The sequence below is a fragment of the Salvia splendens genome, chromosome 12 (genome assembly GCF_004379255.2).
Source record: "Salvia splendens isolate huo1 chromosome 12, SspV2, whole genome shotgun sequence".
Classification (NCBI taxonomy): Eukaryota; Viridiplantae; Streptophyta; class Magnoliopsida; order Lamiales; family Lamiaceae; genus Salvia; species Salvia splendens.
This window is the reverse complement of record NC_056043.1, coordinates 22,664,204-22,689,205: the sequence shown is the minus strand read 5'-3', so window position 1 is coordinate 22,689,205 and position 25,002 is coordinate 22,664,204. Positions and strand designations below refer to the sequence as shown.

General features: G+C 36.8%; 3 protein-coding genes across 9 annotated transcripts; 1 reads left to right on the top strand and 2 right to left on the bottom strand.

Moving 5' to 3' along the window:
* Window positions 1-377: 377 nt before the first annotated feature.
* On the top strand, window positions 378-6,167 carry LOC121759516 (SWI/SNF complex subunit SWI3C-like). Of its 2 annotated transcripts, none has more exons than XM_042155127.1 (8): window positions 378-618; window positions 1,159-1,734; window positions 2,601-3,136; window positions 3,544-3,838; window positions 3,966-4,039; window positions 4,614-4,719; window positions 4,790-4,953; window positions 5,266-6,167. In XM_042155127.1, exons 1-8 carry the CDS (start codon window positions 600-602, stop codon window positions 5,773-5,775), a joined length of 2,280 nt encoding a protein of 759 aa, XP_042011061.1. In that variant the 5' UTR covers window positions 378-599; the 3' UTR covers window positions 5,776-6,167. The 2 variants fall into 2 exon arrangements, with proteins under 2 accessions (XP_042011061.1, XP_042011060.1); XM_042155126.1 differs by having other exon boundaries at window positions 3,544-3,886.
* A 968-nt stretch (window positions 6,168-7,135) lies between these two features.
* Window positions 7,136-8,824, bottom strand: LOC121758178 (ubinuclein-2-like). Of its 4 annotated transcripts, XR_006041365.1 has the most exons (5): window positions 8,611-8,824; window positions 8,181-8,366; window positions 7,958-8,027; window positions 7,789-7,878; window positions 7,136-7,587 (listed from the first exon to the last, which is right to left on the bottom strand). XR_006041365.1 is itself a non-coding variant. In XM_042153608.1 (3 exons), exons 1-3 carry the CDS (start codon window positions 8,349-8,351, stop codon window positions 7,573-7,575), a joined length of 276 nt encoding a protein of 91 aa, XP_042009542.1. In that variant the 5' UTR covers window positions 8,352-8,824; the 3' UTR covers window positions 7,136-7,572. The 4 variants fall into 4 exon arrangements, 1 of the variants encoding a protein (XP_042009542.1); XR_006041364.1 differs by having other exon boundaries at window positions 8,181-8,824; XR_006041366.1 differs by having other exon boundaries at window positions 7,136-7,484; window positions 8,181-8,824.
* Window positions 8,825-17,300: 8,476 nt separating this feature from the next.
* Window positions 17,301-24,554, bottom strand: LOC121758161 (DNA repair protein UVH3). 3 transcript variants are annotated; one of them, XM_042153595.1, is made up of 15 exons: window positions 24,416-24,554; window positions 24,094-24,344; window positions 23,812-23,984; window positions 23,619-23,739; window positions 23,454-23,531; window positions 23,306-23,359; window positions 22,873-23,057; window positions 20,984-22,754; window positions 20,286-20,480; window positions 19,931-20,016; window positions 19,247-19,451; window positions 19,032-19,168; window positions 18,862-18,946; window positions 18,171-18,659; window positions 17,301-18,095 (listed from the first exon to the last, which is right to left on the bottom strand). In XM_042153595.1, the coding sequence occupies exons 1-15, from the start codon at window positions 24,501-24,503 to the stop codon at window positions 17,514-17,516; spliced, it is 4,500 nt and encodes a 1,499-aa protein (XP_042009529.1). In that variant the 5' UTR covers window positions 24,504-24,554; the 3' UTR covers window positions 17,301-17,513. The 3 variants fall into 3 exon arrangements, with proteins under 3 accessions (XP_042009529.1, XP_042009530.1, XP_042009531.1); XM_042153596.1 differs by having other exon boundaries at window positions 24,094-24,321; window positions 24,416-24,518; XM_042153597.1 differs by lacking the exons at window positions 24,094-24,344; window positions 24,416-24,554 and having other exon boundaries at window positions 23,619-23,716; window positions 23,812-23,953.
* Between the last annotated feature and the right edge of the window lie 448 nt (window positions 24,555-25,002).

Sequence of the window (25,002 nt, the reverse complement as noted above, 5' to 3'; positions counted from 1 at the left end):
TTCTATTGAACATAAATTTAAATGGATCAAAATGAAAAATCCAGGGACCAAAATAGAAATTCCCCCTTTTCCAACACGCCTTGTTAAAATATACTCTCTCCATCCCAAAGAATATGCACTTTGAGTTTGACACGAGTTTCAATGTAAAATTTATAAAATAAGAAAGAAGTAGAGAGAAAAAATATTAAAGTATTGTTAGTGGAGAATGAGTCCCACCTCATTAAAGAGAAAAAACTTTCCAAAATTAGAAAATAAATATTCTTATGGGACGGACTAAAAATAAAAGATTGCATATTTTTATAGAACCGAGGAGTAATAAAATGAAATGAAATAAAATAATAATAGAGGCTGCACTCCCACCCCAAAGCAAAGCACACTACAATTTTTTAGAGAGGGAAAAAAACACAACAATTTCATCCCCATTCTTCCCTCCTCTCTTTCTCTCTCACGCACCACACACACACTCTTCGCACACCACAATCTCAGCTCTCCACCTCACCAATCACGGAGACCCCACCGATCTCTCGCTCTCCCCTTAAACCTCAAACTTCAAAGTTCAAACCCTCCATAAATCTCTCCCCCAATTTTTTCCTTGAGCAATGCCAGCTTCCTCCTCAGGTAGCTCTTTATAAACCCCGAAATTCAACTTTCTTACTGCCTCAATTTGCGTGTGCGCGCTTCTGATTTGTTGTGGAGGACTTGAAATTGATGACTCTTTTACGTTATTAGCGTTGATTGGTATGCGTGTTTGTGAAATCTTGCAAATCCCCATTCACATTTTCTATGCCCGTGACCTGTTTCTAAACAGTGAAGTTTAGCTTCTTCATTTTAAAATGCGGGTAGCATCGAATTATTGGTTCAAATTGAAATGCAATTTGCTATTTTTATTGTGTTTGCTACAATCTTTAGGTTTTCTCCTTTTCTTTACTTGAAAGTAGACGTTGCTCATGAAAATATTGAAAGCCCATGCATGATTCATGTTAGGAATGTGAAATGCGATATTTCAATCATGATCAAAAATCAATTATAAAACCAAGTTGCTAGGTTTTGAAAAAGGTTTTATATTTAACCATTGCTTTACTTGTGAAACCTACGAAAACTTGATGCCATTCAATTTGCTTATTTTTCTCCCCTTTTATGGTTGATCCCCTTCTTAAGAAGCTAGAGCAAGGTGGAGAAAGCGGAAAAGGGATAACTCAGTGGCGCGTAAGTCTAAACTGAAAGAGCATGATGATGACATACTTGATGATAATGATGACGATGATGACCCGGATCTGGACCCCCCACAGAACCATCTCGAAAGTGAAGATGATCCTCAAATACGTACCTCTGATAGGACAACCCAGATAACAGGAGAGAAAGGGGATGAAAAGTTGGTTGCTGGTGGACTGAAGTTATGTGAGTTTCCAGTTGCTATTAAGAGGGAGATAAATAGGCCCCACTCATCTGTCTTCCGAATTGTGGAATTTGAGAGGGCTGCAAGATATGGGGATAGCATAGGCCTAGGGCAGAGTGGGGTGCCGGTGTTGGAGAATATTTCTTATGGGCAGCTGCAGGCACTTTCTGCAGTGCCCCGAGACAATCCAGCTCTTTTAGGGGTTCCCTCAGAGGAGACTGCAAGTGCTATTGGGGGTGGTTCATATGTGATCACGCCACCTAGGATAGTTTCTGGCAGTGGTGTTACTAAAAGGCTCGGGAGCGCAGGTCGTGTTCATGTTGTCCCAGTACATTCAGGTCGGTTCAATTTCCTTCACCAGTGTTTGTATATTCATCGTATTAACTTGAGTTGATTCCATTCGTTTATCATGCTTGGCAACTAGGAATGTTATTCAAATTTGATTCTAAACGAGTATAGTTTAGATTAATTTACAATTGGCTTGTAAACAAGTAGGTTTTCTTCTTACGCATAACGCATGCAATTTATATTCCCAAGTTAACTCATTATTCCGAAATTGTTCTGAATTATACTGAATAATTGGATTGTTAACTTTAATGAACTGGACACAAAAAAATGTTGTAGCATTCAATTTTGATTTGAGTATTTAATAACTTAATTTGGTTTAAGGTCTTAGTGAAGTAGTCGGCTTTATGAACTGAACATAATTTCAAGTTTTAACAAGGATTCACGAGTCATCTCTTTTAGTTTACATGGTTAAAGATAGTTTGGCTTGGTTAACTCAATATGGGACATGGACATCTTCCGATGTGATTGTAGTGACTCTTCATATTCAAAATATATAAATAAATCTCCAACATTTGCCTTTTTTTGGAAGTTTTACTGTTGTGTAGCATGATTTGAGCATCTATCTTATACGTTCTTTCTGGTCACCTTATTAGTGACTAGGCTATTCTGCTTTTTGTGGAAGTTAATAACTAACTAGTTTTATGTTTATTAAAATTCCTATGGTGTAGTTCAGTCAGTGTGATTTAAATTACTCTGAACTTGAAGCATATATGCCTGCCTACCCTTCGCCTATATGCTTTTCTGGAATAGCTTATGTAGCTGTCCAAGTCATTATTCATCTTACCGTAATCTATGTTTCCTAAAAATAGACTATTCCATTTCTGATTCTTGGTTCTAATGCCATTATTTTAAACAGAATGGTTTTCACCAAATTCAGTCCATAGATTGGAGAGACAAGTGGTTCCACATTTTTTTTCTGGAAAATCCACAGAACATACACCTGAAAAGTATATGGAATGTCGGAATTTCATTGTTGCTATGTATATGGAAAACCCTGAAAAGCACCTAGCTGTGGCTAACTGCCAGGGTCTAGAAGCTGGTATTGATAATGAGGACTTAACTCGAATTGTGAGGTTTCTGGATCACTGGGGGATTATCAACTATTGTGCAACTCCTCCTAGGCATGAGGCCCCAAAGGGTGGAACTTACTTGTGTGAGGATTCAAATAACGAACTTCACGTCCCTTTGTCTGCTTTGAAATCTATAGATAACTTAATCAAGTTTGACAAGCCAAAATGTAGGCTGAAGGCAACTGATGTTTATCCAGAACTTGCATTTCAGCAGGAAGAGGATTCTGACATTGACAGTGCTATTAGAGAAAAGTTATCCGAGCATCAATGCAACTGTTGTTCACGACCTATTCCTGCAGTGTACTACCAGTCGCAGAAGGAGGTAAATGTGATATCTTTTGCAATTGGCATATCATACACTATGCATAAGTGCTAAATGCTGTGCTCTTTTCCTTATTTTTGTGTCCTTCCTTTCTTTACAGCAGTATGGACATGGTACTGTTTGTATGCTGTCCATAGTTTAGTTGCCCAAAGCCACAAATAAAGGTGTCTTTTTATTCACGATGTATAGATGAGTTTGCACCAAGCAATCTTCCCTTCTACTCTGGAAAGAGTAAAACTGTGATAGTATTAATTTTCTAGTAAGGATAATTTGTGTATTAAAGTAGTTTAACACGTGTTATTAAAAATTGCACTCAACAATATTGAACAAAAAGATGCATATTGCATAGTTTGTAGAGAGCAGGAAGGTGATCAGTCTTGTGTGTGGCTGACCCTTGATCTTGATAGGTTGATGCGAGACTCTGTTTGGATTGCTATCATGAGGTGGGATTCATTGCTGGTCACTCTAGCCTTGATTTTATGAAAGAGAATTCCGCGAAAGATTATGGAGACCTGGATGGGGATAGTTGGTCTGACCAGGAAACGTTGCTGCTTCTTGAGGGAATGCAGCTTTATAATGAGAACTGGAATAAAATTGCAGAGCATGTTGGCTCCAAATCTAAAGCACAGTGCATTCTCCATTTTGTCCGTCTTCCTCTAGATGGCGCTCCACTGGAAAATATTGATGTTCCAAGCACATCTGGTTCGTCGAATTTGAGCAATCATGAAAAATTAGAGCCAGTTTCAAATGGTTGGGGCAATGTCTAAGTTATATTTTCTGCATAATATGGAGTTCTATAAATTAAGTTTGGCATTAACTCTTGACACAGGCATCTGCTTGGAAGGGGAAGACACTGAAAGCAAATTTCCTTTCTCAAGCTCTGGAAACCCAGTGATGTATCTGGTATTGTTCATGAAGTCATGTTTGTTTGTTTATATTAATTGTCTTTTCTCACCTTGGCACCACTTACTTTTTTACTCCATGTGTGGGTTTTTGTTTTCTGCCCCATCCGTAATCGTTTTAGTGTCTACTTCCTGGGAATAATCTAATGACATGATTCCTTTATTATGCGTCTCTTTTGTTCTCACAAATGAATCTTATCATGCCTGTTCCTTGCACATCTTGGATTTCTGATTGTTGAAATTACCATTTTCTCTTAGGGACTTAAAACTGAAACACTAGATCTGTTCTATCTATTTCGTTTCTTCCTGCCCATCTTGCTGTGGCACAACTGAAAACATTTTGATGGGTCAGAACTGAAAATTATCTGGAGATTTTCATGCGATGGTTATGGAAGCTTCTAAGATTCACCTTAACTTGTTTCCGGAAATATCACAGCTATGCACTGTATAATCTGAAGCTCCATCTTCATCCTTGTACTCATGTATATGCGTCCAATGTCGTTAGAAGCTCGGAATTTCGGCTGCATACTAATTTGTTTAAGCATGTCCTTCTAATCAACCTGATGTTTTTATAGGTGGCGTTTCTTGCTTCTGCATTGGGGCCAAGAGTGGCTGCAGCCTGTGCCCATGCATCTTTGGGTTCATTGTCTAAGGAGAGTAGCAAAGAAGGGAGTCCTAGACGTATGTGTAGCTAATCTTTTGTTGGCCTTTAATTTCTCCTATTAATACTGCTGAAATTCATACCGTGAAGGTTCTTTGAGCCAAAATGATGCTGAAGGTGCTACACTATCTGCTGAAAAAGTAATCTCTGCGGCTGAAGATGGCCTTGCTGCAGCAGCCATGAAGGCAAAGCTTTTTGCTGATCACGAAGAGCGTGAAATCCAGCGGTTATCTGCTAATATTGTTAACCATCAGGTACTATCCTTGCAATGATTATGTAGAATCTTGTGGTTGGTTTTGCTGAAAGCTTTGGTTATGCACTTACGCTATGTTGAAAGCTTTATATGCTCTACTCAGCTCATATTGATTGCAATGCCATCTTCCATTGCTTAAGAAATTAAAACTACTTCTTTGTCTTGCTTCGGCTCAACTTCTATTCCTGCCACAATATTCCTTATATTTAGGCCAATTTGTTTTCTTCATTCCGAAATTGGCACTTCTATCATGGGTGAAGTCTCATGATGCAATGTATGTTGACATGTGGTACTGCATCGATTGATCTTTCAGTTAAAGAGATTGGAGCTAAAGCTGAAGCAGTTTGCAGAAATTGAAACATTGCTAATGAGAGAATGTGAGCAGATGGAAAGGACAAGGCAGAGGATTGCTGCTGAACGGGCCTTCGTGATGTCGGGGCAGTTTGGTTCTGCTGGGGTGCAACGGCCAATGGGGCTGCCAGGTGTCAGTAATTGTAATTCTGCTATGAACAATTATGCAGGAAATAGACAGCACGTTCAAGGCTCCCAGCATCCTTTCGTTCCTGGATACGGAAACAACCAACCCATACATCCCCACATGTCCCTGATGCAACAGCAGCAGCAGCAACAGCAGCAGCAGCAGCAACAACAACAACAACAACAACAGGGAATGTATGGCCTGGGTCCTAGGCTGCCCCTTTCAGCTATACATCCATCTTCTTCCGCACCTAATACCATGTTTAACCCGACATCAAATTCTCAGCCATCTCTCGGCTATCCAATGCTCAGACCACTATCTGGGACTAAATCTGGTTTAGGCTAGGTGGAGCATGATAACTACATATAGATACGCGCCTGGAGTTGGATCGTTTCTTGAGCTTAGGTGTACCATACTGAAAGAGTTGAAAATGGAGAAAGGACATTTTCTTGAACCTTTGGTTTTGTGTAGACTTGCATGGAATGGAGTGGGGACTAACCTGTATCCCCTGGTGCAGCTTGGATGTGCAAACCTGACTTTCTCTACGGAGATTGGATCAACTGCTTGGATATGAAAGATTAAGATTTGAGATTTGAACAACTAATTGATTGTGACCATATTACTAATTAGATGAGGAAAGGCAAGTGGGATATTAGGAATGTACTACTATTCAGCTGTACAGATTATGAAAATTGAATGAATCAATGAAATTGCATGTGATGGGTTTTAAATTTTCAGTATGGTATGGCTCCTTATATGAAAATTTAGTTTTTCGCATGTGTTTTGTAAAAATTATAATAAATAGTTAAAGTGGAAGGAAAGTAAATTAAGAGAGAATAATATGAAAGAGACTCTTTTCTACATTAATCTCTCAGCTACTTTACTTTTCATCAACTTTAACTATTTATTATGATTTTTACAAAACAAGTGTTCAAAACGAAATGAGGCATCTTTAATGGGATAGAGGAGTACTCTTTTATCCTTGATGGTGGCATGACACATTTGCTAAATTGGCACTGTTCAGATCCTGTAGCAGTTCATCCTATTTCCATGTTCAAGGTATAAGAGGGAATATCTGCACTGCACGTGTACCATTTGTTTACAATTGAAGTATTGTCTCTTTTTTTTCTGGAGGAACAGATACTGCTAAATAGTCTAAATTAGTATAGTAGTAAGGCTTGGGTTTGGATCCCCTCAGAGCATTTACAACCGGGAATGGGGAGGTGCCGCGACGCGTGGCAGGTGAAGGACATTTACAACCGGGAATGGGGAGGTGCCGCGACGCGTGGCAGGTGAAGGACTGGCGTGCCTGATGCGGGGCGTCGCTTGCCAAGGTGCGGTCTCTCCTTGGACATCCACTGTGGACATGGACATCCACTAAAATTTTATAATTTAATATTTTGATGTCAAATATTTTTTGAGATGGCTAAAATTTAACTAAATTTCATAATTTTAGGTACTATTATCCCTTATCATGTAGTATCGTACAAAGATTAACAGTCCAAATTAAATTTGTCATACTACATGAGAGTTTCTATTTAATTATGTACTTGTACGTTAGCATGGCAAATCCAAAGTTCATTCTCTTCAATTTCCTTTATTAAATGTAGTTCAGTTGCAATATATATTACTCCTCTCTTAAAAATAAGAACAGTTTCCCTTTTGAGTATTTCCTAAAAATGCACTTTTTAAGTTAAGAATTTTTTTCCTCTTTAATTAGATGAAATCAATTCTCCATTAATAACACTTCAATCACTTTTTCTTTCTATCTCTCTTATAAACCGAAACAAAACCTAACAACTCAATATATTTGCAAGTTCAATTCTTTCGCACAAATGCTTATCAAGTTTGTGCCCTTTCTCCGCTCTATGAAATTACCAGCTTCTCAAGGAGAAGATCAGCCTCCTCGGCATTGGGCATCCGTTTTGCTTTCCTTTTGGTAACAAACGGCTTTGTATCCGTATGGTCTAGGTTGCTGCTGAAGATAAACTTCTTTAATTTTTCCTACTTCGGGTTGCCTGAATTGAGGCCGTTTGAAGGGACAGCACCGCGAGCTGCACAGCTCACCAACTTAGAACCACGATCACAAGACAACAATTTCTCATAAGAATTTTGTTCCCTGTGCTAAAACATTTTGCTTCTTTAATTCTCTTGATCCTATGCCAACAAATGAAACGAAGATGACTGTGAGCAGAACAACGAAAAACTAACATGTGATTATACAAGAGCATTCATATTTCATCGGACATGAGTAGGATGAGGCTTAGACGCAAACCATCGTCAAAAAACCATATGATATGGTTTCGGAGGATCAAGAAGCACATTATATTGTAGTTGAAAGAAATTAAAAATGCATACCTCCCGGAAACTGCGAATGCCTTTCCTTTCTTTAGCTCCGCGTTTAATCCTATTAGTACTCATGAAGCCACCGGGCCACAACAAAGCCAGCTGCATCGCAAAGAATTGTATCAAATATAATGGCGATCGTGCAATTCTATTTCATCAACGTAGGCACAGCAAAACTTACTGACGGACATGAAGTACTATTAACTTTTCTTAATATCTTCTACAGACACAATTAAATCTTCTTCTAGTGTCTGAGATGAAAACCAAATAACAATTAGGATTGAAAACCTAAAAAAACAAAATATATTATTTATATCTTTTAGAGGATCAATTTGTTGTTTATTTTCCCAGTTTCATTTACTTTTGGGTGGGGAGATCAACAAGCTACAAAATTAGATGCATACCTCAACATAAAGATCATATAATTTACAAATTTTATTTTCCAACACATTGTTGAAGCTGTGTTTGTGTTTCTTGCCCACAGCCTGCGATTTCACCATTTCAGCAACTTCTTGTTTCATCCTCTGTATTTTATCATACTTCTCTTGTTTAGCGGATAATCCCGCATTAGCCATAGCTCCAAGATTTCTCTGCCAACAATATGCTTAATGAATCAGTAATTAACGAGGTAATCACACTTGAGAACACATTATATTCGTGGCTAATAGCGCCAAACAATAATAAAAATAACAATAAATGTAACATAATCAAGAAGCACAAAAATGGTTCAAAGTATTTACTAAAAAGCAGGTTGTAACTGTTACTCCCTAACATACCAAAGAAGGTAATAAAATGATATTGAGAAAAAAAATAAAAAAATATCATAAAACGTACGGAGTAAAAGAGATAAAGAAAGACAATGAAGCAAAACAAAGCAAAACATAAATATATCTTTATTTTTGAGGATGGAGTGTCGGAAATTTGTATTTGGAAGGAAACAAATGACGACAAATAACCATTAAGAGGTTTGGTTTGACGAGGAAAGACAACAAGAATAACGATAACAATAAAGACATTGGAAATATATGCCCCTAAATAACCAGGCTTCTACTTAAGTACCTTCGTCAAGGTATCACCTTCTTCCCTATAAATGATTTTATATTATCGTTCAGATGATGGTCTGGCATCTTTAAAGTAAATAAACTTGTAAATGATTTTATAAATAATAATAAATGTAACATAATCAAGAAGCACAAAAATGGTTGAAAGTATTTACTAAAAAGCAGGTTGTAACTGTTACTCCCTAACATATCAAAGAAAGTAATAAAACGATATTAGAAAAAAGTAAAACAAACATCATAAAAATTACGGAGTAAAAGAGATAAAGAATGGCACAATGAAGCAAAACAAAGCAAAGCATAAAATATAACTTTATTTTTGAGGATGGAGTATTGGAAAATTTGTATTTCGACGGAAACAAGTGACGAGAAATTAATTTGACGAGGAAAGGCAGCAAGAATAATGACAAAAATAAAGATATTGGAAACATATGCCCCTAAATAACCAGGCTTATACTAAAGTACCCTCATCAAGGTATCACCTTCTTTCCCGTAAATGATTTTATGTAATCGTTCAGATGATGGTCTTGAAGATGCAAGGTATATCACCACACATATTTGCAAATAGACTTGCACAAAATACGCGTTACTTCGAAGCAAATAAAGCACCCGGTATTGTCCACCTCATGTCGCACCGGATAGTGCTTCAGAGGCAAAGAAAATGTAGAATCCTACTCACTTTGAGCGATTCCTATTACTGATGTTTTTCCTATTACTCAACATGAGATTCTTGATTGTATTAACATATATTTACTAAATTATGTATAAATGTTTTAACAGCACCAATTATGCATTTTCAATTGCGTATTTCAATTATTGTAATTTATGTTGTTTATTTGTTTATTTTAAATTTTTAGTTTATCATTTATTGTGCCTTTTTGTCAATTTTTATGATGCAATAATAAATATTTCATGTAATAATATTATTATAAAAATAATAAAAATAAATATATAATGGCTAAGTTGGATAGTCACTAATAAATAATTAAAAAAGGTATAGTTAAGTTGGATGAATATTGAGCTTATCTTAAAATATTATAATTCATTCTTTTGGGTTCTCCTATACATATATCATGCAAAAAGTAAATTGTCCATTGTACAAAACAAAAGCTTGATTGATTGACTGATTTGCAATCAATCAAAGATAATAAAAGATTCCAAAAGTTACATCAATTATATAGATTCTTTGATAAGCTTTCCGCAAAACCTAAATAAAAGACAATTGTATACATTGAACCAACCTTTGTAGATATTTAACATGTGAGAGAGAAATAAACCATTGGTACATAAAAAGGATCAAAACACATGTTTGAATAGGTGTCACATTTAGTATGAGCACGAGTTTTAAGAAATGTAAACAATAATGAGTTGGAAAAGTTAGTGGAATATGCGACTCATTTAGTTATATTGAATTTATAATAAAATATGAGTGAAGTGAGTTAGTAGAATGTGTATTCTACTTATCATTTATGGTAAAATAAAATGTGACTCTTGGGAAATACCAAAATGGTAAAATGTGATTCTTATTGTGGTTGTGGGAATGAAGTGGTATATAAGTAAAAATTGGTAATCTAAAACACGATCGAGCATGTAACCTATAATAATTGTTTTTTATAATCATCCTAGAATACTGTTTTTTGTATTTTTTGCAACAATATAGCACTTCATGTAGCCACAGAGACAATAACAAATTTAGTGACAAGTGTCAGACAAAAGAAAAAGTACTCCCGCTGTCTCATTTTCCTTTTTTTTTATCTCAATCAAAATGACTCATTATTAAAATTAGATAAATGATTGACTCATTATTAAAATTAGAAACACATTTATCTCTTCTTTATTCTCACTCTATTACTTTCCTCTCTCCACTTAACACACAAAATAAAGATGTATAAAATTCCGTGCTGCCCAAGGAAGGGGTCATCTTCCTTGGGACGGAGGGAGTATAATACTGATAAAGAGAATAGAGCTAAGAACTCTAGAGCTAAGAACTCTAATATTTATCTTTTACAGTTTCTTTTATAGTTTATTTTTATCTCTCTACAATATTAATGCTTATTTTTAATAAACTGATCATTTTGTGTTACTTAATAGTATTAGTAATTAAGCAGTACTATAAAATTAATTAGCATATTATGTGATGAAATAATATATATAATTAAATAAATATAAAAAAAAATTCCTAAAATTTATCCTTACAAAACGTTGTCAACCTTACAATTTACTATGTAATCTTTCATTTCAAAATTGAGAAAATAGTGTATATGGAGTATATTATTCCATAGTTTTATGCAGTATATAGTAAATTACAAATTTGCCACTAATTAACATTACTAGCATTCTCTGTTTATTTTAACTTTCCAAATATAAATAGGAAATGGTTTCCAATATTTAGTTGAGTTTTTCACCTTTTGTATTATATTGATTCATTGCAAATTAAATAAGTCATGATTTACATTATACGCCTTCCATATTTTACATTAAATCAGTCCTAATTTACATTATACGAAATTCCAAATTATATCAGCCACATCATACGCATTCCATATTCTTTTATTTTTTGTAATCAACATAATTATTCCATATCTCTATATTTCATATTATACACATTCCATAATGAAGTCAATTTACTTGATTAATTATGTATTGCATTTAATTTTTTATTAATAAGTTCGTAAACTTTGTTTTTAATATTGAACTACACACATAATCCACATAATACCCATAAGGCCATAACTGTACACATAATTATACGCATATTCCATGATTAAGTCAATTTACTTAATTATGTATCGCATTTAATGTTCTACTAATAAATTAGTAAACATTTTTTATTTAGTAATAAATTAAATTTATATACAAAACTTATAATTTAATAAATATACAAAGTTTATATGTATCAACGATGTATGTTATAATATTATGAAAAAACAGAAAAATGTGTGTGATGTTTTAGTATTTAATTTTTGGTTATACAATCCGTAACAATTTTACTGTAAGTTGAAAGTGGAAACTATGATTTAATTTTAACCTTTTGATTATAAAGAATGTAATAAGTGTACCAAATGTTGCTATGAAAAAGGTTTTATGCCTTTTGTAATTATGCACAATAAAGTTAAAGTATATAAGTAATAAAAGACTTTTTTACTGCAGTGTGAATTTACGAAAGTTTCAATGTGCAAAGCAAAATGTTCACATGTATAGCAATTTGATACTATATAATAGTACTAAAGTTCACATGTATTAATAATATATGATTACATACTTATTTGATTACTATAAATATCATCATATGCGCATCGCGCCGGGGCTGAAGTACAAATTCACTAATCATATGAATGTCGTTTGATGAACAATTCTATGTGTATTGGGCACAACACTCTAAGGGTTTAGTAGTCTATTAGTATAGGGTGTAGTACTGACTCAATAACATAGTGTTCACTAAGTGATCGAAGTTAAATCTATCCCCAAAGAGTTTAGTAATCCATAAGGCTAGGTTGTAGTAACCACTTAGCAACATAGTTTACAATTTAACAACACTGTGTAATGTACTTTTTTCTATGCAATATTCTATATAAATTATACAATATTAGCTATATAGATTTAAAATATTAATAAATGAGTTAAGAACATGTGATTTTTTAGCGATGTTTGATCGTAATGTTCCAAAAATTAAAATTTATGAAATTCAAATCACTTTATTAAATATTGCAACATTTGATTTTTTATCGATGTTTGATTGGAGAGCTTACAAAAATATATACATAAAAATTATGAAAATTTTAAAATCACAACAAGAAACTAAATTAATATTTATATGATATATTTAGTATAAATAATTGATTTGTTGCTAAGTGTATTTTATAAAGAAACATAGAAAATATCAATTATATAGCTTTAAAATGTGAAATAGATGATTTAAGAATACAAGATTATTAACGAGATTCGACTGTAACGTTCCAAATATAAAAGAAATTAAAGAAATTAAAATTTTGAAAATTAAAGAAGCAAAATCAAAATTACAAAAATTCTTAAATTCAAAATCGTAAACTCAAGTAGTATTAATATGTCATATATTGTATAATATATTGGATTGAGCTAAGAATAATAAACTTTTATAAATTAAATGACAAAAATATTAAGTATATAGCCTTAAAATATTAAATAGATGAGTTAAGAACAAGTTATTTTTTTAAAGTTTACTGTAGTGCTTAAAAAATTAAGAATTAATGGAAAAAAATTTTGTAAAGATAAATAATTAAAATTATAGAACTCTTAAAATCAAAATTGTGAACTCCGTGAATTTTAATGTGTTATTATATCAAAATTTTAATGTGTTAACATGTTACGATGAATTAAGTTGAGAACACTATTATTTTAGAAAGAAAATAAAACGCATTAATTTTATAGCTTTAGAATTTTAGAATATGAAACGTGTGAGTTACGAATATGTGATACAATTAATTTAAGTGGACGGACCAAATATGAATGACTGAAATAGGGTGTATTAAAATTTATATTTTTGCAAAATTATTAAAGCATAGCTTAAACTAAAGTATGGATTATTTTGAAATGATAGTATTTTTTAAAATTTTATTTAACGGAGTATAAATTTAAAAAATAAAATTAATTATAAAAAATAATGATATTTGTGGTACGATTCTGAGCCCTACAAGACAACAACCAGCGTCGGGTTTCCCACTGTTATCGCGATCCTAAACCTCATAGAAAATTCTAAAATAGATGTCTGCTCCCAAGGTTTTAATAACTTAATACTTCCTCCGTCCGCGAAAAGGAGTCCTGTTTTTTATTTTAGTTTGTCCTTTAATAGGAGTCTCGGTTCACTTTTACTATAAATGGTAATAGGGTCTCACATTTCATTTAAAACTAATATATACAAGTGGGTTCCATATTCGGTCTCACATTTCATTTAAAATTAATATATATAAGTGAGATCCATATTTCACTAACTTTTAAGGACTTTCCGGTTCACTGTTTATTTCTCTTATTTTTTCCTCTTTTCTGTATTATCAATTTTCTCTATCTAACTGAATAAATATTTATTCTTAAATATTATACCTAAAATAAACTCTTCAGATATATCTTGCACGAAGTATATGATTAAATGTACATCTATTAATTATAAATGTTGTCAGTTGCACAACGCGCAAGAGCTATACTAGTTTTTATGAAAATGAGGAATACCCATTCAATTACCTAACTTTATATAGATTTTTCAAAGCTTTCAAAAAGGAGAATCATGTAAATCAAAGTCTCCCTTTATTATCCATCTTACTTTACTCTATCATCACTTTAATTATTTATTACTATTACTTTTTCTGAAATGAATGCTCAAAATAAAAAGCCTTACCTATAGCACGTGATGACCATTAGAGCATCTATAACGCAAGGGGCCGGGCCACATCTCGCGAGTCCCGGCCCGTCCCGAGCGTTGCACGGAGGAGAGTCACGGCCCAGGCCCGTCCCGGGGCCGCGTTCCCGGCCTGTCGCGCGTCCCGCGTCCCGGCCTGGGACGGCGTTGCACGGTGACGGGCCGCAACTGTAGAGTCCCGGCCCAGCGTTACACGCTCCTCGGGCAGGGCCGCAACCAATTTTTTTTTTTAAATTCAAATTTTTTTTCTATAAATACTACTCCATTTTCATACACATTCAACTTCATATTCAACTTCAAATCTCTTCCTAGAATTCGAAAAAATGCCTCCACGTCAAAGAATATTCGAAGATCAAATGTCCCGGTAGTTAGCAGAGGCGCTACCGGCAATCCAAGAAGAAATCAACAACGAAGTTGAACGCTACCAAGCTGTTATTCAAGCTTGGAACGAACAACAAACCCGGGTACCACGTACCCGGATGTATATTCACTGAGACCGTGAACAAGCTGCCTTGCGGCTTTTCACGGATTATTTCTCTAGAGATCCGCGATGGAGTGATCAGATGTTCCGTCGCCGGTTCCGGATGCGGAGGCTGTTGTTCCTACGCATTGTCAACGCAGTTGTAGCTCGTGACCCGTATTTCTGCCAAACTACCGATGCAGTGGGCCGAGAAAGTATATCGACGTTGCAGAAATGCACGTCTGCCATTCGTCAACTCGCTTACGGAACTACATCAGATATGTTCGATGAGTATCTCCATGTAAGCGAGCCTACTGGCCGGGAGTCCCTCGCTAGATTCTGTCTGGCAGTCGTCGAAGCATTCAAGGATACGTACTTGCGAAAGCCAACGACCGACGACGTTAGGAAGTTGGTCGACATGCACGAGCGGGCCCACGGCTTCCCGGGGATGCTTGGAAGCATCGACTGTATGCACTGGCAGTGGAAGAATTGTCCAACGGCTTGGAGAGGACAATACACTGGCGGGCACACATCCCACGATTGTGTTGGAGGCCGTTGCCGATTGTGGATCTGGCATGCCTACTTTGGTGTCGCGGGGTCCAACAACGACCTCAATGTGTTGAACGAGTCTCCATTGTTCAACGACTTAAGTGCTGGGCGAGCACCGAACGTAGAGTTCACGGCCAACCACCGTCGGTATAGTATGGGGTACTATCGGGCAGACGTGATCTACCCTCGATGGCCAGTGTTCGTGAAGACTATCACAGCTCCGACAACCGATCGGAGGGCAATGTTTGCCCAAAGACAAGAGGCGGCTCGGAAAGATGTCGAGCGTGCATTCGGAGTCCTCCAAGCGCGGTGGGCTATCGTGAAGGGAGCGGCCCGTGGTTGGCAGCGGTCAAACATCGTCGACACAATGTATGCATGTATCATAATGCATAACATGATCGTTGAGGACGAGCAAGATAACGTCACTTTGTGGAGCGACGATCCGCTCGCCAGCACCGGGAGCAACTACGTTGTCACCGAGCCGCCCGTGCAGGGCCTTCCTCACGACATCCGCAATGTCATGGCCCGTTCAGCTGCGATGCGCCAAGAGGAACAACACACTCGCCTCCAAGCCGATCTAATCGAAGAAATTTGGACTCGCACCAATGTTTTCCAGAATTGACGTTATGTTTTTATGTATTTTATTTTCAGTTTTAAAATTTATATGTTGTAATTTTGCAGTATTCGATGAAATTAAATTTTCCGTGTTATAAATTTCCAGCGTTTTTTATTTTACGAGTTAAATAGGTTGGAGTTGTGAATAGTGTCATTTATTAGTTGCGGCCCGGGCCGCAACCTGCAGGGTTATAGCAGTTTGGGCCTGGGCCGCAACTGTAGAGGAATGATGACGTGGAGGGGACTTGGGGCCGGAAATGTGGACGGGGTTAATGATGCCCTTATACTATTTGACATCATTATTCTTATAGAAAAGAATGGCAAAAAATTGAAGGACAATAATTTCGGTGGCAACAGGTAAAGCCCGAAGGTTGTACCCGTCCAGTCGGGCGACGGTGGCAGTGCTGATCCATGGCAGTTTCGGCGACCGCAGTGGTGGCAAAATCACGACACAGAGAGGGAGGGAGTGTGACAGTGGAGCTGCCGCACGCACAGCCGGAATGAGAGAGGTGGTCGAATTGGGGCTTCTCCGATTTGGGGATTTCCATTTTTGAAAACTGAAGTTGGGGAAAGGGAGACCAATACGAACCTAATTGATTTTGGGCCAAGAATTAAAAGACTTGGATGACCTTTTTATATTGGATTGTTTCTTTAAGTTTGGGCCTAATGAGTTAATTCAAATTAAGAAAGTGTCAAGTATCGACGGTGGCCATTAAATATGAGTTTTGTTTCAAGCTCGTTTTATGAGGAAATGAGGATACGAATGTTGTGTCATGCCATATTTTATTTTGAGAAATGTCTATTTGTTTGTCTAGTAAATCAGTTAGTGGTTCTGGAAATTTCTACTTAATTTGATCATACACTAGTTTTGGCAGTTTCTCACATTGTTTGAAGCTAACCTAATCAAACATAATGATTCATGGTTGTGAATATAGCTGGAAATGTAGCTAGATTGTGATGTAGGTTAATTGGCTGAGGAGAAGAGAAAGCAGTCGTTGGAGGAAGGAACGGTGGACATGAGTTCGTACCACATAATCATAATATTTTGAGCTCATCATAAACATAAAAGAATAATCTAAACCACAAGATATCAAAGATTGTAGGTAATCTGACCAAAGTAAAAGAGGAGAGAAAGAGAGAGAGGTGAAAAAATATATAATCCACAATTTTACCTTAATATACTATGTATGTTTTTTTTTCGGTTTTTCAGTTTTAGGTTTTTTGGTTTTTTGAAACTTCATACTATAATTTCAGTTTTTTTCAGTTTAGTTTGATATTTGAACTTCGGTTTAGGTTTTTTGGGTTTGTTTCGGGTTGGGTTTAGAACTAAATTAGGTTTTTCGGATTTGATTCAATTTGAGTAAAAAACCAAACCAAAACCCAAATGTTCACCCCTTAGTGAATATACAAATCCTGAATATTGGGGATTAGTTATGAGTTTGCCTCTGAAATATGGATAGTAAAAACTTGATTTATACTACTACATAAGAAGGGAGCATACAAGGATTATACATAGGAAGGGAGTATACAAGGACAAGACGAGAGCTCGGGTTTCTTCCTATCATATGCCATCCATACAGTCCTTTCTCTATTACATCAGCTGACCGGAAAAAGTAAGCTACTGCTTCAGATTTTGCAAAAGAAAAGTACAAAGGAACACACAGCCTCACTTTTTTCGCCTTTTCTTCCTCAAGTTTGGCATTGCACGAAGGGATACCATGTTGAATCTCTTGAATTCACCCTCGGTGTCACTTCTTGATGTGTCGTTGTTCCTGTCTAACTCGTTATCAGGCATACCTGTGCCCTCATCTGAAGGTCTTGATGTATTGCTTTCCCGATCTTCTTTCAGCATGAGATCAGCACCGGTGAGATAATCGAGCATGGTTTCTCTCGTTGCATGGCCATCTTCATCATCTTCATTCATGCAGAACCCGCCTCCAAACTGAAGATAATCATTCGATTCTTGCCCACGGCCAGAAGGATCTTCTCTTGTTCGAATATCAATCTCACCCATTCCATGTGTCAGATCTGTCTCCTCCAACGCATTGTCACCGTTTTTTGTTTGTATATCAATCTCATTTATTCCGTGTGACAGATCTGTCTCATGCAATGTAATGTCACCGCTCTCCTTTAGAGAATCATCGATGATCTTTACTGCACCACCGATTTCTTTATCCCCCTTCAACATTACTTCTTCCATGAAAGGCGCATCCACGTTGTAATTCACATACTTCCGAGGTCGTCCTGACTGGAGTGGAGCAATGAGATTTCATTAAAAAATGACTAAGTTGATACACACACACACACATACACACTTGCATACCCTTCGTAATTGAGGAGGTTCATCAGATGTGTGGGATTGCAATACTTCACCATATCCACTATTGCTGGCATCGTCATAGCTGGTTCCAATATCAGTTTTCTTCTTTACTCTTCCACTTCTCTTTCCTTTGCCACATCCTCGTTGTCTTCGCCGACCACGTGATTCATCATCTACACCAATAGATTCTTCCAACACTCTACGATAATTCCTTTTCCTCATCTGTCCTTTTTTCAGTGGCTCAATGGATGGTTTTGTTGTGGTAACAGCACCATCCCCTCCTGCTGTATTTAAATCTAATTGGTTTCCTTCATCTTCACAGCGCACCACTTTGCTTTTCATGCCCTTCCTGGATGATTGTTGAGGTGTTTCACCCATCACAGCAGAAGATTTAGACCCCGCTATTCCTTTGACAGCCTTCTCTATTCTCTTACTCCGAATTTTGGCAAATCTTTCATTGAATGTGTAAAACGCTTCCAATCTCAGTTGCGTCTGTATCAACAGACCCACATAAACAAGTACAAAGGTGTCTCATCTTTAGAAATGACAGTTACGATGTGAAAATGGAGTGAAAAGGAAAACTTTGTTAACAGCACTCCATTTTTATGCACACACGATTATACCATAAGTGCCTTGGTTGTTTCTACTGCTGTACTGAGTTAACAAGGCTGGAATCAAAAGGAGTAGTGATCACCTCATGCTTGCTGTACTCATTCAGCACTGGTAGCAGCAACTCATCAGCTTTAGAGGCGCCCCAGCCAAATTTCTCCAGACACAATCTAGGTGCCAATTCAATGAATGGTAAATTTTTGTCATTTCATTACGCTTCAGCCTTGAATACAGAGGTGATAGATCAAGACTCACTTGCGAAGAACAAAAAGATCTGGTTTTCCCCATGCAAATGGTTCGGTTGATTTATCCACTTGTGGGGAAACATAAGCAGAAATCACAGCATCACTTGGAAAAGAAGAACTGACATGCCAATTTTTGCTCACATTTCTCTGATATGCCAAGAAAATGAAAATCATGAACATAAACAGACAAACATTTGGATGAAAATGTGAAGCAAGTCAGTTTACATGCTTATCCTTGAAAATCCGTTTTTTCCTTTCAGCATCGTCGGTGCCTTTTGGTCCTTCCTTTCTTGAGTCACCTCCTGCTTCTACATCTATTTTCCCAAGGATACTAGGATCCGGTGATTCAATCCACTCTCGAAACTCACGAAGACCGTCTTTCCCATGAAAAGCATTAACAACCTCAATCGCATTAACAATGCCGACACCGCTGCAATATTACAAGAGATTAATATGCAATGCCAGTGAAACTAAGAGGCTGACCACCAGAATTCCTGCGGAAGATGTTGTGACGCTACTGATATCTGTACAGCAGTAATTATTACTTTTATTACCTAGATATCTCTTCAATACATGCCGAGTCGTGTTTTATTAGCCTGAGTCTTTGATTAGTATGTTGGTTTTCTTAATTAAGTTCTTGGGTTATATTATCACTGAGTCCAACATGTAAACATATGGCCTACGATTTCATTAGGGTTTAGTCAGTTTCTCACTTAAAGGGCTATTGTTTCCTATGTTTCATCATTGACAAATACGTTGTGTCCTCTTTGGAGAAATAGCTCTTCGGAGTAGAGAGTTAGTTTCTATTTCTGTTCTTTCGTTGGTTTCACCTTCACTCTATCAGCAACTGTATTCAGGATTGACACAACAAGTAATGAAAATATTAATGACAGAAGATGAAAACTTTACCTAATGCCTTCAGTGTAATCACTTCCAAGAAGCAATGCCATATGGATTAGCTTTTCTTGATCCAAGCCAAGCTCATTCTCAATATCCTAGAAACCAACAAGTGTCAGAACACTTAAAATCAATGCTTAAGCGTAAAACAGATAAAATTTGCTACACAAAAGGTCGGTGTGGTACTTCTATGAGTTCTATCTAACCAAACAACTTTAACATGCCATGGAAATATTGAAGCAACATGATATGCAACAGGAAACCACAGCTCATTGACAAAAAGTTAATCACAAGCTCAATTGAGAAATTTATGGACAATATTAATACCTACAAAACAACTGTTATAGTAAATAAGTTACAAGATCACCTTCATCAAATATGTCTCCACATATTTGCGATCATCAAAGATGTTTTTGTACACACACTGAGAGCCAAATAAGAATGCATCAGAGTCATCTGTTACCACACCGTCAACAAGATTTGATAACTCCATGAAAGCACATTGAGCTTCAGCTTCCATTGGTGCAATGATGTATGGTAATCCAAACATTTGAAGCAACTCCTACATAATAAAGAAATGTTTGCAAGATTCTCCCACATGGAATTGCAAAATAATAATAACAACAACAACAACAACAATAATAATAATAATAATAAATTAAATGACTGCATTAACACACTCCTCCACTACCATCCATCATCTTGTAACTGCTACCCCACCATTTCTAGCACTGAAAATCATTTTATCTCCACTTTCAAGTGAATCATATTCACATACACTGACATTATATTTGCCACATGTCAAAGCTCACAATGAAGTTGGACACATAGCCAACTAACTGGCTTATGACAAATGCACCACAACTTTTTTAAGATGGAAAGATTGTGCCCCTGAATCTTATGCACCAGGTAATTAATTGTATGCAAGATCGGAATCTTCAAGCATATATTTTAATCAATTTAAAGAGAATTTTGAATATGCTGAGAAGCCCAAGTTTTGTGTTATTGCGGATGTTCAAAAGCTATAAGAGTGTGAGAAAACATAGGCATGCCCACCAAACAGACCTGACATTCAGTAAACATCTCATTGTTGACTGATCCTGCATCCCTCTCCAGCCTCCGCTGCTCACTTCCTAGTTCTTCACGTTCTTTACCTAGAAATGCAATTTCTCCCTCCAAGCGATCCTCAAGAATCCTCGGATCCTGATAATCATTACTTTTAATTTCTGTTTCCATTAAAAAGTCGCCATCCATTTCATCCTTGTCTAAATTATCTACACCAATTCCTGAATCATCAGCAGCAGGTTTGCCAGGATTCCCAGTACTAATCAAATGAACATCTAGCTTTGCCTGAGACATGTTCTTTACATAAGCAGAACCAGAATTAGGCATTATGTCATGTGATGAACCAGTGATCACAGAGCTACTCATATTATGCACAACCTTTTCAGTACAAAAATTCACTGGCTTCTTGATAACATACCCATCATTATCTTCACTACAAGCGTGTAATGGCTGCTTTTTAGAATCTGCTACTGGGAGTGTGTCTGTACCCAAAAGTACCTCTCCAGCTAAAGATCCCTTTTCACTAGGATTCCAAAACTTTGAGTCTAAATTGGTTGTTTCAGGACTCGGTACTATGAATGACGAAGTTGTAGTTTCTATATTAATTTTATCAAGATCATTCATTGAGCCATATGGTTGATGTAAATTGTCGGCTGAGGTGAAAATTTCAGGCCCCTCTTCCCCTGGATCGGCAAATATGCAATCGGTACTCTCATCAGTCATTACCCCAGCCCTTTCTGACGAGAAAATTTCCTGAAAATCCATCACGTCTCTGCAAACTGATATATTCTCTGAACTTCTTCTAATTGCTTCCTGCAAAGCTGCTTCTTCTTCCAAGGCACCCTTTGTAAGATTTATATTGCTTTCACCTAGACAAGAAAATGATTGAATGTCTTCAGACGGTTCCTCACATTCGATTTCTCCCTCATCACTCATGTCCCCTACTTTCAGACACTCTGTACTTTTATTTCCTTCTGATGCATGATTTTCTTGGAAGTCATACATCGATCTATAACCCTTTATGTCTGCTTTTCTTTTTCTATTTACCTCCTGAAGAGCAGATGCTCCTTCAAGACCTCCCTTTGGAAAAAGTTTCTGGCTTTCTTCTCCTTCCTCCCACTCAACTTCTTCCTCGTCATTCATGCCCTCTTCTACATTCTGATATTCTGTACTTTTGCCTTCAATGGCTCCGTCCTCCCAATCATTATCTGAAGTAGTATGCAAAGGTTGTTGAGATATCATGGAATTATCAACAGAAAAGTCTGTAATTGGGTCACCAGCCACCAGACGAGCAAATAAATTATCATCAATAATGCTATACGCATCAGGCTCTATTGCAGCTTCAAAAGAAATCTCAAAAGAAGCACCAGTTAACACTTCAGGCTCCCCTATTTTGTCACCATTATTCACACCAGTAGCTTCCAGCTGCAGGTTTATGTGATGTGAATCATCTGGAACACCTGGAGAATTCCTAGTAGTGGGAGATCCATTATTACCCTTTTCATTTTTTTCCGTGATCTCCTGATTCATTAGGGTCCTCAAATCTACATTCCTCTGCAGATCTCGTGTCATACTGATCCCAGTGTCTCTTACATCCAAATAACTCTCAACATCATCATGATATGCCTTTTCAGATTCAGACACAGTTGGTTCAGCTGCCACATCAGATTTTTTCATCCGCTGATCTATATTGACAGCATGAGCAGAAGACACTACTGGTGGGGGCCGACGATCAACCCCATTTCTCTCTTGTCCAACAGATGTTAGGGATCTGGTAAAATCAAGAAAAAAATCACTTACAAAGCATTACTGTGTTTGTTTTAAAAACAATACAAAATTGACTAAACTGTTGTACAGAGGTGCAAAGAATAAGAGACTAAAATACGCACTCTTTATCCCCGGTGAATGATGAGGAAAAAATAAATTCCCTGTTGGGTTCAGATGCAATTCGCGATGTCTGCACACCATCTATGCCCCTCCCTGCAGCAGACTTCTGAACCCAATCTATCTCACGGCGGAATGCAACTGTTTTGAGATAAGCTTCTATTTGTAACTCCGAAAATCTTTCTGGGGCCTACACACATAATACACTTGAAAGGAAAGTAGAAAAAACTCTTAAGGCTCCACGTACGTGGTAAATGTGAGATCTTAACATACATACTACAAAAAGATTAGCAATAAATATAATGCAAAATATATATGCCATCAGGAAAATTAGGATGTTCATAAAAGAAACAACTCCAGAAAATCTGCCAATACAAATAGGAATATACGATGTATAGGCAAGGGCATATTTGAGGGCTTTATGGGAGCTGTTTATACCTTTTTGACCTTCTGATACTTCTGCCTATTCTCAGCCATGAGTCTCTCTCTCATCTGTAAGCAGGAGATTGACAAATAAGGTAAAACACTCAAGATTCATAAACTAGAATTTATAGACAGAACTCAACAATAAGGAGATGGAAACCACCTGAACAAGAAGATCAAGTTGCATTGACGGAGGCAAATAAGCCAAAACAGCATGATCAACTTTATCATGCATCTCGGGCTGTAAGAAAATGTGACAAAAGGAAGCACCATGAAAAAACATTTTGAGAAAGTAAGCCATGCTAGTTAATTTATGAATCACACTTACTAGTATCATTTCCTCATCTCCATCATCGTCGTCGTCAAGAAGTTGATCATCTTGAGCACCTGAGGTTGATGCACCAATGCCAAAACCCTCATTCTCTTCTGCAGCAATAGAAGCTGCCAACCTAAATCAAATGGTTTACAAAAGTCATGCTATAATTACAACAATAAGTAACAGAGAATTTAGCATAACTCACATCTCGTCTAACTCTACTTGACGGAAACTTGAAGCCACGTTATCATCACCTTGCAACTTGTTTCCCGGCTCATTAACAGATTCTAGTTCGACGGCCATTTTCCCTTTGATATCATTTTCCTGTCTCTGTTTTTTAAGATCTGCCGCCAACTCTTGCAATCTCATTGTCTTAAGCTATGAACAAAATATTTACATAATTGATTTTCCTGATTGATTATGAGTTGAAGGAAATAGCCCTAAGTTAAGATAAAGGGGGAATTCTAAAGTAACACAAGGAACTCACATGATTGAGTAACAACTTCTCCGCAGTCTTCCTGATCTTAACCTGGGCATTCTCACGCTGGCGGCGGCGAGCGATGACAGTGCGGCGCTTGAGAGCAGGCGTGCCACCGTCGAACACGAAAACCGGCTTAGTTCGAAGATAGAGAAGCTTGCAAATTCGACGAAAGAAGCCCAATATGTGGGCGTTCCTGACGATTTCCCCTTTTTCGTCCCGCATTGCCTTCAGAAACTGTATCATCCATATGCTCGCATCTGGAGTGTGAGAGAGAGAGGGGGTAATAAATTATTTCGATCATAAAATTAAAGCTTGGATTAGGAGTTACCGATCGCGAGCCTCTTGCCGGCGAGGGTTTCGACGGAGACACGGCGGCCGACGGGGGCGAGGAGTTCCCAGAGGCCGTGAACTCCCATTAAATTGGTTACTATTCACAACAACTCTTTGCCGTTATTGTTGATTTTCATTTCTCCGGGACTATTTATGTAGGTTTTTTTCTGTGCCAGACCAGAATTAAAAATTTTCAAAGGAAACGATGTCGTTTCCAATTCTAATTTCAAATTAACCCTAATACTAAAATTAAAAATAAAAATTGGTCGAAATTCTTCTTAAATCATTATGTTCGGAGTGTAATATTTGCTCCCCCACTGTCCCCATTTTATTACAATAACTCGAAGCTCTTCTATTTTTTTAATTTCAGTATTAGGATTAATTTGAAACTAGAGTTATAAACAACATCATTTCCTTTAATATTTTTTTATTAGGATTAATTTGAAACTAGAGTTATAAACAACATCATTTCCTTTAATATTTTTCGGTAGCCCATGTAGATTCGACGTCTGCCAGTATGGATAGAGTTCAGTCGAATTTTTTTTTAATTCGGGTCGAGCTGGGAAAAAAACCATAATGGGAGAA

Bases quoted from the DNA above. Each gene is read 5' to 3' on its own strand.
- LOC121758178 (XM_042153608.1), bottom strand. From the start codon at position 8,351: ATGGCTAATGCGGGATTATCCGCTAAACAAGAGAAGTATGATAAAATA. The intron at 7,879-8,180 runs GTATGCATCTAA...TTTGCGATGCAG, and splicing joins TATATGATCTTTATGTTGAG to CTGGCTTTGTTGTGGCCCGG.
- LOC121759516 (XM_042155126.1), top strand. The intron at 3,887-3,965 runs GTTGGGGCAATG...CTCTTGACACAG, and splicing joins ATTAGAGCCAGTTTCAAATG to GCATCTGCTTGGAAGGGGAA. The intron at 4,720-4,789 runs GTATGTGTAGCT...CATACCGTGAAG, and splicing joins CAAAGAAGGGAGTCCTAGAC to GTTCTTTGAGCCAAAATGAT.
- LOC121758161 (XM_042153595.1), bottom strand. From the start codon at position 24,503: ATGGGAGTTCACGGCCTCTGGGAACTCCTCGCCCCCGTCGGCCGCCGT. The intron at 19,452-19,930 runs GTAAAGTTTTCA...GTAATATTGCAG, and splicing joins GATTACACTGAAGGCATTAG to CGGTGTCGGCATTGTTAATG. The intron at 18,660-18,861 runs GTGATCACTACT...CTGTTGATACAG, and splicing joins ATGAGTACAGCAAGCATGAG to ACGCAACTGAGATTGGAAGC.